The 11,773-nt window shown below is 46.3% G+C and overlaps 1 protein-coding gene across 1 annotated transcript in view; it reads left to right on the top strand.

The window, feature by feature from the left end:
• The first annotated feature begins 5 nt into the window (after positions 1 to 5).
• The window catches only part of ATP11A (ATPase phospholipid transporting 11A), a 224,509-nt gene continuing 212,741 nt past the window's right edge, over positions 6 to 11,773 (top strand). The window contains exon 1 of the mRNA XM_045283811.1: positions 6 to 44. Within this exon, the coding sequence (XP_045139746.1) occupies positions 6 to 44 (39 nt within the window). The remainder of the gene's footprint in view (positions 45 to 11,773) is intronic.

Raw genomic sequence — 11,773 nt, forward strand, 5'->3', positions numbered from 1 at the left:
GAGCCATGGACTGCAGCCTCCTCCGGACGCTAATCAACAGATACGTGAGTGCGCCCTTCCCCTCTGGGGCGGCCAGGCCGGGGTCTGTGCGCGGGTGGGGCTTCGGAAAGCGGGTTCGGACCCAGGCCGGCTAGCCCCGGACCCTCTGGCGTCCTATTAAGTCTTGAGTGGCTTTGTGACTCTCGCGGCTCCTGAGGGGACAAGTAGGTTGCTGGGGAGGGACCGTAAGGAATGTTCACCCTCCGGGCTTCCTACCTGGGTCCAGGTGTTCTCCAGCACTTCGGCATCTCCCCCATCCCCTTCCGCGACAGCTGCTTCCGTCCCCACCCGCTGCAGCAATTTGCTTTCTGATAATCCCCACCCTGTGTCCGGGCTGGGATCTGAGCTGTCCCAGCAGACTTGCCCCCAATAGAGAACTGATATCCAGGGTAGGATACCGGTTTGGGGAGAAGTGTTCAGATTCTACTTGCATGCATTTATAACTGCATCAGGGTGAATGGGTTGAGGAAGACGTGTTACAATTCTGCAGAAAAGGGCACTGCTTTAAAAAAGAGGAGAAAAAAAACCCCTACACCCAAATCTACCTACCACTAGAAGATTCAGAACTGAAGTTTGCAATATGTTTACCTGAAAGTAGCCAATCAGATTAGCCGTCCAAAGTGTCTTCTGGTTGCTCTGGAATCTACCTGCCTGGGAGAGCCGAGCTTTGCTTTGTGTTGACCAGAGTTGTAAGATCAGGAGAGAATGCATGCTTAGAAAGGGGGCAGAGGAAGTTGGTTTGGTTTTACTCTAGACAGGAGTTAACTGGAATTCAAACTGGAATTAATGTGTGCAGCGGTCATCACTGATACTAGGCATACAAAGTGGTGTGTGTATACAACAAAAGAAAGACAATTGTCCTGAGAATAGTTGATCTCTGGCTTGGGGCTGTTTCACAAAGGTCCTCTTTATTCCAAGGAGGCTGAATGCACGTAGTCAGTCACAGGTTAGAGAAGTCTCATGCCCTAATCTGAGAGGAAGAGAGGCCATTATTCATGTAGATACTTTGTGTTTTTCCTGCTACAAGGTTTACCGTGGGTAGTCTTTCGTATTTATAAACTCTTTGAAAAGGAGCCATTGGCTGAAGATGAAAGTGTTTCTTTTTACCCAGGGGAAAACCAAATCAATGTTTTTCCCTTGAGTTGATTCAGTAGCCAAGAGATGTTGGGGGTCCACTTTATGTGTACCTTTTGGTTAGAAAGCCAGCCTTCTGAGGGACTTTATTTAAAGTGGAGAGAGGTCCCTGGAACATTTCTGCTGTGAAAATCTCAGGTTTCCTCTCTGGTTCTTGAGCCCCACATGCCCCTTGCAATGTAAACATCCTGGGACACTGTACGAAGGAATCAGCCACCCGCAACTCAATCACTGGAAGGGTGGCTAACTAGATATGTACCAGAGAAAACATTTTATTGTGCAGGGACAGTCTGTTCTCAGCTGTGTCGCTCAGAGGTGTGGGTCTTAGACACATTAGGAGGGGACTTTAAAAAGGTCATGGGGGAAAAAATGGACTTGAAAGATAATGGGATTTTTCCATAACCTGCTTGAAGGCCTCTCATATTTTACTGCCTTGGCTTCTGAACATGGAAAAGGAAGGGTGGAACTAGCATTTATTTACAATACGCTAACTGGTTTTCTAGTTAATTCCAGCTCTTTTCCCACTCCTGCTACAAAGGGATGGGATTGGAGAGACAGGATGGGCAGTCAGTTTCCAGGGCGATGAAAGGTGGTTGGATCATCTTTCTTCTGATCCTGTAGGAGGCTCACTGTTCTCCCTGAGTGGGTCTTATCTTCCCAAACCAGTTCCTGACCCTGAGATGCAGGGGCATGCCCCATTGGTCTGCTCGTTTTCATTCCTTACTCCTCCGAGCCCTCAGCTCTTTTATGTTATTTCCATCCACATGCATTTCATGTAATTTAACATTTTCAAAGTTGTCTCATACTTTGTTTAATGGACTCATGAAATCAAACTTTTTCTCCCATCCTAAAAGTTAAAAAATATTTTTAAATGGATTTTCCTAGCATCTACCTACTTGGCCACATCACCTGTAAATGAATATCACACGAGTCATTTGGGAACTTAAGTACCAATCACCTACCAAACCTTCCATTTCTGTGATGCTAAGTATATTTCTATGCTATTAAGCCAATCTGAGCTTTTCCAGAAAGAGCCATGTTCTGTTGTCTTGTCATTTTGTGACCTGTCAACATGTAGGTCTGAATTATATTTCATCTTGCTAGAGGAATCAAAGCAAAACTGTGTTGGAGCATTCCTACTTCCTGGTGATTTCCTTGTGCGGTCTGTTTTATAAAGAATGAATAAGTGGCTCATGACCTATCTGGTGTCCACATAGAATTCCTAGGTCAAAGGAAAAAACTCTTCAGCTCCTTCAGATGCCCGGAGTTTGCCAAAAGATAAAGAGATCCTTGGAAACCATTGCTGCAGGTAATTCCTTCTGGGCTATTTCCAGAGAGAAAATGAGAACATTCTGTTCTTTGGAGGCCATGTATATTCTGAAGCACCTATGTCTGACTGTTCGGATGGACATGAGCCCTGCAGACATTTTATATTTATAAATGACACAATACTTGTGAATTATAAGATAGTTAACTTGTTGGTAGTTTGACTTACATATTGTAATCATCCTTCCCCACCCCACCCCTTGTTTTTTTTTTTAAGAAGTTGATGAAGTTTCTTTTTAAGAGCTGCGAGGTGGGAAATGAGGCTATAATAAATAATAATAGCTTTAATTCTCATAGTGACCCTCTAGGACAAAGTAGAATGGTCCCTTTGGGTTTCTAAGACTGTCAATCTTTCCAGAAACAGAAAGCCTCATCTTTCCCGAGGAGTGGCTGGTGGTTTCAAACTGCTGACCTTGTGATTAGCGGCCCAACACATAACCCACTGTGCCACAGGGTCACTGTGAGTTGGAATGGACTCAATGGCAGTGGGGACAAAACAAAGTTTAAATTCTGGGACTTTTCAGTATATCTTCAAGGCTTAGAATGTAGATTTGAAAACCGTATTACTAGATTTTGAAGCTTGCCCTGGATACTTTTAAATTGTGTAACCTTGGGCAAATTGTTTCACTTCCTTTGTGCCTCAGTTTTCTCTTCCTAGGATCATCATAGCTTTTGGGTTTATGTAATGATGAAATAAGCTAACACAAACAACTGATAAAAAGGGAACCAGACCCCAAGCAATTGCTTAGGAAAACTTTCACTGTCACTGCGAGCAGACTATGAGGGTCAGAGGAGAGAGCAGGCAGATGTAGGCGCATGGTACCTGCCTGCCTGTATGTTGGCTCCCAATCAAAATCAGCCCCCAGGGAACCTGAGGTTACCATTGAGAGGTTAACTGAGCGCCTTGCTTTTGAGGAGTGTGAAGGTCCCGCATGGGTTTTCTAAACACTTGAAAACAAAAGTGTGCAAACCAGTGAAGAGCCTAAACAAAAAAGTCTGCAGGGCACATTTGACCACAGCTTTCATTTTAAGGGAAACCTTAAAAAGCACGCTTTAAAATAACCTTGTGGATATTATGCTGCTCCCTTCCTTTCCCCACTTCACATTGTGGAGACTTGGCATTTTCTAGTTCTAGTTACACAAGAGCATTTTCCCCTTTTCGTTTTTCCTCATGTCCCTGACTTGTGTCTGGTAATTCAGCTTTCAGTAATAGGCTGATCCGTTCATTGGTTGTGCTCTGGCTGCTCCATCACCATTGCTGTTTGTCCTGCCTTCTCAATTTCGCTTCCTGGCATATCTCTAACATTCTGAGATTGCAACTTGTTAAATAACCTGAAGGCTTGTGGACACTTATTTTGGAAAGAGTTACAGTGTAGCTTTATTAAGAGAAACATAGACTTTTGTCCACCCTGGAGAACTTCAAATCTTGCTATATGTTGCTGTGTGTTAGCTACATTGGAGTGGGCTGTCAGCCGCATGGTGGGTGACCCTGTGCATGCTGGGAGGAACTCTTGTGATCTGTGGCTGATTTTTAAGGAGATTATCAGGGCTTTCTTCCTAGTCTGTCTTAGTTTGGAAGTTCGCCTGGAACCTGTTTTGCATCATAGCAGCACACAAGCCTTCACTGGCACAGAGAGGTGATAGCTGTACTTAAAGGGCAGTGGCAGGGCGGGGCGGGGGATTGAACCCTGGTCTCTCCCATAAAAGGTGATGCTACCATTGAACTGTTACTATCTCATTGGCGCCCGAATGCGGAAGAGGCTAAATGCAGGCATAGGTGTTCTGCTTCTAATTATTTATTATTACCAGGTGGTTTGTAACATTAATGGTACTATTCTAAAAGACAGATGTATTCATTTAACTCAATTACACCAGTCCTTTTAACTGCTCAGACTTTCAGTGTTCTAGATTTAGAGAGTTGCCTTTCCTAATTCAACACTAAATGCTGCCGTAGGACCTTCCTCGTCTTCAGTTCTCAGTCTTGGCCCCAGTCCCGTGGTTAAAGCACCTTAACCTTCTGAGCCTTGAGTGTTTCAAATAGTTGGACCTTGAGGTGCAGAGTCCAAGACCAGTCGCTGGTATGTCTGAATATGTGTGAGGGAAGTCTACCATACAGACTTGTAAAATGTTTATAGTTAACAAATGTTTAACAAGGCCGCACATGAAGCAAGTTTACTAAGCACCTCACCTGTCTCCTCAAGCTTGTGTGTTTTCACTGAGCAGTTGAAAGCAATAGGCTGAGATAGATCATTTCATCTTTATACTCTAATCTGGCCCATTGTTCTTTGGAACCCTATTTAAATGTCTGCCTGTGATACTTTCACTAGAGGGTAAATTTAATAAGTTTAATAACACAGGGGAGAAAGGCTTTTGTTGACATCGTTGGGTGCTGTTGCCCGCAGTTAAAGTTCCCGGGATGTGAATCATGCCCTTGGCTTGCCGGTTACTGTTGTGTTGAATGCACTGGTGAGCACACATCATTGCCAAACGCATAGACAAATCCCCACACCCCAATACAAGCTCTTCCTTGGAGCTTGAACTTTATTTTCTAATAGACATCGTGTTAATAAATGAGGGTTAGATTTCTAAGTTCCCGATGTCTAAAGGCTTTTTATTAAAAAATTAATTAATTAATTAAAAAAGTTAAATGCAGGCCAAAAATGCTGCTTATTTGTGATGAAAATCCACAGAAAGCATTCAGTCCAGCTCTAGAAATGCCACAATATGGGAGAAAGGGTGATTTTTGCTTTTACCTGAATGCTAGTATCCTACAAACACGCAGTCGTCTTGGTGGTTAACAGTTTCGGCCTTAGGGTTTCTTGAAGAGGCCTTGTTTTACAATCTAACGTGGTTGGCTGCTAATCCCAAGGGTAGCAGTTCAAAACCACTAGCTGCTGCATGGGGGAAAGGTGTGGCTTTCTACTCTCATAAAGAGCTACGGTCTCTACTTTTCACAGGGGCACTTCTACCTGCCCGCTAGTGTCTGAGTCGGCATGCACTCGATGGTGGTGAGTATGCTTTCTTAGTTAGGTTTTAAGTTCTGTCTCAGCCACTGATTATGGTGCCTCGGGCAGACTAAGTGAGTTCTTCAAGGTCTGTTTGCCCAGCTGTACGATGAAGGTTGGTCGTGGTACCTGCCTCATGAGGTCACTGCAAGGATGTAAAGAGATGCTCAGTATAAATAGCCCAGCCCCTTGGTTGCATGTATGAGCCGCTCTCTCTCATAGTGAGCGCTCTCTACCACGAATGTGGACTTAATGCTGCATGACAATCCTTCTGTACTTCTCCAGGAGACTGCCCCTTACTTTCTCCCTTCTCCAACCTCTAATGCCATCCCTCCTTTCCCTGTGACCACCTGATGGCCTTGCCCGTGAGCTTTATAAGGAGAGCAGAAGCCGTTGCCCAGGAACCCCCCTCTCCCTCCCATGCCCCCAACCCACCCGCCCTGCATGTTTGTGCTCCCGCGTCCCTTCTCAGTTGTGAGCATTGACCTTGTTCTCATAAAGGTCTGTCCCAGAGCGTGTGCTCTGCCCCGCCTCTTCCCCCAGCCTCCTCTTTGCTTTTTCCCGGATCATCAGTGGGAGCATCTCTGTGGCCACACCTCCATGTGTCCTGTGGAAACCAAAGGCCAAACCCGTTGCTAGCGAGTTGATTCCAACTCAAGCAGACCGTGTGTTACAAAGCAGAGCTGCCCTATCCGGTTTTCTGGGCTGTCATCTTAACAGCCACTGATCTCCAGGCCTTTCTTCTGTGGTGCAGTTGGTGTGTTCAAAACAACAACCGACATCCACTGGCACCTCCCCCAAGGCCTGAAACCATGACTCTTTATCAAAAAAACCAAACGTTTCTTGGCTCCACCTTCCCCTTATGCTGTTGCAGTGACATTTTGGTTTTTTACTGGTTTAGCTAATGCCGACACCTCTCCTTTCCTCCTGCTTAACCATTATCCCATCCAGGAGGACGTCTGCTCCGGTCACACCGTGGAAAACACTGTTTTCAAGATTGCCAGTCCCTCGGTATTGCCTTTCCGGCACTCAGGCCTCAGCCTTTGTGCCCAGCCCTCGGTGTATGGGATCCCATTCCCTCCTCATTCATTCACCTTGTATTTAGTGAGTGACTGCTGAACGTTCATGGATGATCTTGTCATTGCTAGGTGCTGTAGAATCAGTTCTACCTGACAGCAGCCCTCTGTACAACAGAATGACCCACCGCTGGGTCCTGGGCCAGCCTCACAATTGTTCTTATGTTTGAGCCCATTGTTGCGGCCACTGTAGCCGTCCATCTAGTTGAGGTTTTCCTGTTTTTGAGGCTCCTCTATGTTAACCAAGCAAGATGCCCTTTTCCAGGGACTGGTCTCTCCCGATAATACGTCCAGTACATGAGATGAAGTTTTGCCATCCTTGCTTCTAGAGAGCATTGTAATGGCTACATGTTTATCAAGGCACAATCAACGAATTTTTCATGGACGACATCAGTGAAATTAATAAGTTAATGAACAAGTAAAACCAACAATCTCTGGCTGATCCTTGATAGGAGAGGGATAGCCAATAAAAATAAGTCTTATAACGGAAACTGTGAAGTGCTGGGGAGAAAAGAGTGGGATTGGGGAAGCATCCACAGGATGGGCATGGCTTTCACTCACTGCCAGAGCTGACTCCAACTCACGGCGACCCTGTAGGACAGGGTTTAACTGCCCCGGCAAGTTTCCAAGCCTGCCTTTCTACTCCTCAGTGGAATGTCTCATCTTTCCCCCCAGGAGTAGCTGGTGGTTTCTAACTGCTGACCTTGGGCTTCACAGCCCAGCACATAACCCACTACACCGGAAGGGCTCCTGTGGTCAGGGTTGTTGCCAGGGGCTGTGGAGTCAGTTCCGTATAACAGAACAGGACCCCTCCTGGGCCTGTGCCATCCTCACAGCACGTGCTGTGTTGTTGGAGCGTCCGTCTAGTGTCGCTCCTTCTTGCCCCGGGCCTTTCTCTTTGTTGCTGCCCCTCCTCTTTACTAAGCATGATGCCTTTCTCCAGGGGACCGGTCTCTCCTAATAGCATGTCCAGAGGACATGTCCTCTAAGGAGCGGTCTGGCTGTTCTTCCGTGACAAATTTGTCTTTTTAGCAGTCCATGGTACTTTCGGTATTTTCTCGCCAGCACCGTACTCCAAAGGCCTCTATTTTCCTTTGGTCTTCTGTATTCAGTGTGCAACTTACACATACCTAGTAAGCCATGGAAAATACTATGGCTTGGGTCAGGTGCACCGTGGTCCTCAAAGTTACAGCCTTGCTTTCCACACTTTCAAGAGGACCCAATGCAATGTGTTGTTTGAGCATTGGTTGTGGATCCAAGCAAGACACAACCCTTAACAACTGTAACCTTTTCTTTGTTCATCTTGATGTCACCTTGGTCCCGAGGTGAGGGTCTGGGTGCTCCCTACATGGGGTTGTAATCCATTCATCTGATGTCACCTTGGTCCCGCGGTGAGGGTCTGGGTGCTCTCTACATAGAGTTGTGGTTTGCCATCCTGGGTCTTCATCAGCAGTGTCTCAAGTCCTCACTGTCAGCAAGCATGGTGGTGTCATCTGCATACTGCTGGTGGTTAGTAGCCTTCCTCTGGTCCTGGTGCCAGGGTTAGTAGACTGCAGTTTAAGCAAAGACTTGGAGTGAGGGATTTGGCTCCAAGGCTTTGGCCAGGTGTGGCCAGGCAGAAAGACTGACAGAACCAACCAGTGCAGGAACTGTGAATTACCTTTAGGCTTTCTTGGAAGGCTTTCCAGACTCTTCTCTGGGTCCTGTTCTGGCTCCCCTGCCTTCACAGAGGTCACCCTGGGGCTCAGTGCTTGTGCCCCCTCCTTTCTCTGACAACACCCTCTGCCAGAAGGACTCTAAATGTATGTCGGGACATCCCACATCTATTTCTGTATTCCGCTTCTTTCTGTATGCCAGGCTCATAGATCCAGGTGTCTGCAACCTTTCCTGGCACAGTTGGGATGCAGTAAATAATCCAAGGAATGAATGATTACCTTCTTATCACGATGTTAATCAAAAGACCCATGAAGGTGCCCTGGGGTGATTCTGCAGGAAAATTCATGCTACTTCCAAGGACCTGAGTGATTAATGGCAGTCTTAAAACTGCATTTAATGCCATTTGAAGACTTTCGGATTCTCTTTGCCTGGTACATTTCGTAGCACCATTCAAGTGAGGAAATGGATGAGGAGCTTGAAGGTATGTCGTCGCTCCACCTCATTTAAACACATATGCACTAAGGGAGAGGAAGGAGTCTCAGTACCCAAGAACAGAGAGTGGCTGAGGCTCCCTTCCTGGTTTCTCGCACCACTTGTGCGGCTGACCTGGCCGAGCCTCGTAACTTCAGTGAGAGGTGTTTCCCTGTATTGTGATCCAGGGCTCCTGTGTCGATGGTGGGTTCATATTGCAGTAACTGAGGTCCTAGAATTTGTTCCCTTCTTTCCCGTATACATCCCTTGTCCTCTAGGACCTGGAGCAGAGAGAAAAAACAATCCACAGTGCCTTTAGCCTTGATGCCTAGGTCAAGGATTCTTAACTGGCCTTGGATGGGATCAATAACTGCTAAGACAATAGACAAAGCTTGTTGCATGTGTACTTTTTGTTTTCTTTCTAGGAAGTTCCCAGTTTTCTTGTAATTTTTCAAAGGAGTCCCTGACACACACACACACCACTTAGAGACTTCTGTCCTAGTATGTAGGTAGGACATTGGCCCTCGGGTGTGGCATTTGGCTACATAGTGGCTTTCCAACTCTGTCAGTGTTTAAATATGGGGGTATACTTCAACACCCAAAGTTTTCCGCGTTTCAAGAGATCGTGTGAACTGGCAGTCCTGAGCTGGCTTCCATGATGATCAGCGCGCTGCAACCAGTGGCCGTTTGTGGAGGTGCTGCGCCGTCTTGCTGCTTCGCTCACCTGACTTGCTGGACGTCTTTGCTCCCTGCTGCTTCTGAGCCTGTGACCCCTGCCCTATCAGCAGACAGGTTCTCCTGGTTTTAGACACTGGAGTTTTAAAGCACAAGGTGCACATGTTGTTGTTCAAGTTTCTGAACTGTTGCCCTATCTGCTTTTTTAGCTTTTGTTTGCTGATACGCTTTCTTTGTTTATAATGTACTTGGCTGTGATTGCCAGGCAGCTGACACCTTAGCAAACGATCACTTTAACCACTGCCCCATTCGAGGGTAAAACACTCAGCTGGTGGCCAACAGATCCTTGGTTTGAATCCACTAGCCCCTCACAGGGAGAAAAATCTGGAAGATTACTTTTATAAAGATTTATATCTAGCCTTGGAAACCATGTGGCACAATGCTTCTCTTCCACCCTGGTGGCAGTTTGGTTACCCATTGTGCTGAGATCTGCCTGATCCTCAGTTCTAAACCCCCGGCAGCTGTGAGGGAGAAAGACTGGGCTTTCTATTCCTGTAAATCCAGTCTCAGGAACCCACCGGGGCTCCTTATGAGTCAGCACTGACTCTCAATGGCAAAGAGAGATGATTTGATGACAATGTTTTCTCGTTTGGTGGTGATGATTGCACAAGAAAAATGCAGGCAGGTATTTGTTGCTGTCGGGGTGGGGGGTGGGGGCGCTGTCAGGTTGGTTCTGACTCATAGTGACCCTAGATACAACAAATGAAGCCCTGCCCAGTTTTGCACCACTCTCCCAATCACTGCTGTATCTCAGTGCATGGTTGCAGCCACTGCCTCAATCCATCTGCTTGCGGGTCATCCTCTGTGTTGCAGACTCTCTAGTTCGCGAAGTATGATGTCCTCCTCCAGGGATTGGTCCCCCTGGAAGACATGTCTACAGTATATTAAAGTCGTGTCATCCTCACTTCTAACGTACATATGACTGTATCTTGTAAGATAATTTGTTTATTCTTTTAAAGATCATTTTATTTGGGGCTTATACAACTCTTATCACAATCCATCCACACATCCATTGTGTCAAGCACATTTGTTCATTTGTTGCCATCATCATTCTAAAAACATTTTCTTTTTACTTGAGCCCTTGGTATCAGCTCCTCATTTCCCCCCCTTCCTCCCTGCAATTTTTTTTTTATTCTTGGGGCAGTCCATGGAATATTAAATATTTCCCCCAACATCATAATTCAAAGGCATCAGTTCATCTCAGATCTTCCTTAGGAATTGTGAGGATTTTTGTTTTCTCCAGTTGAGGTGTAACCCATGCTGTGGGCTGTCATCTCTGACCTTCATCAGTAAGCGCTTCAAGTCCTCCTTGCTTTCAGCAAGCAAGCGTGTGTCATCTGCATGTTGCAGGCTGATCATAAGTCTTCCTCCAAAATGCCGATGCCACGCTCTTCTTCAGATAACTCAGTGTTAGTCTGGGTAGACTAGAGAAACAAATTCATTAACACGCATATGTATGTAAGATAGAGTTTTATATAAAGGGTAATTGTACATTGAGAAAACATCCCAACCCAGGCAGGTCCAAGCTCATAAGTCTGATATTAGCCCATATGTCTAGTACCGATCTATAAAGTCCTCTTCAGATTACGAAACACATACAATGAAGCCAAATGCAGGATGATCACAAGCCAGTGGGTAGAAAGTCTTTGGGTCCAGTGGCGTTGTAAGCATCTCAGCACTGGCAGGGGTCTCTCTGTGGCTTTTCAGGCTTCAGAGGTCTGGTTGCATGTATGTGGCTTGTCCGGCTCAGGAATTAGGGTAGTTCCATGTGATTTGTCAGCTCCATGTCACCCAGGGAGTGAAGTAGTGGGTGAGAGTCTCTCCTGCCTCCAAGGAGGAAATACCAGATTTCCCAGAATTCTCAGGAGAAGGCCATGCCCCCACAGAGGCCTCATTGGCTGTGATCTGATTGACAGGCTTGACTCCCCCCCTACATTCTTTATCCTCAAATTGACAAATGATTCTATAACTACCACACTCAGTTTCTTGGATTTTTTTCCGTGTCTATCCTGAGAGAAGCACTTTCCAGCACTGTTTAAGGGAGGATAGATTTGCTTGCCTATCCTATGGGGTGGGAGTCAGGGAACAGAACAGATTAGGTGTCCAAAGAGAGGACTGCAGGCCTCTCCTCCTGTGGTGCACTTGTTAGTCACTTGTCTGTTAACCAGAAGGTTGGCTGTTTGAATCCATCTGCCCTGGTGACACAGTGTTTACATATTGGAGTGCTAACCACAAGGCCAACAGTTCAAAAGTCACCAGCCGTTCCTTGGGAGAAGAGGGGGCTTTCTACTCCCATAGAGATGTACAGTCTTGGAAACTCATGGGGGGGGT

The sequence above is a fragment of the Echinops telfairi genome, unplaced genomic scaffold (genome assembly GCF_000313985.2).
Source record: "Echinops telfairi isolate 266 unplaced genomic scaffold, ASM31398v2 ScPeMD7_7467;HRSCAF=8505_1, whole genome shotgun sequence".
In the NCBI taxonomy this organism is placed as follows: Eukaryota; Metazoa; Chordata; class Mammalia; order Afrosoricida; family Tenrecidae; genus Echinops; species Echinops telfairi.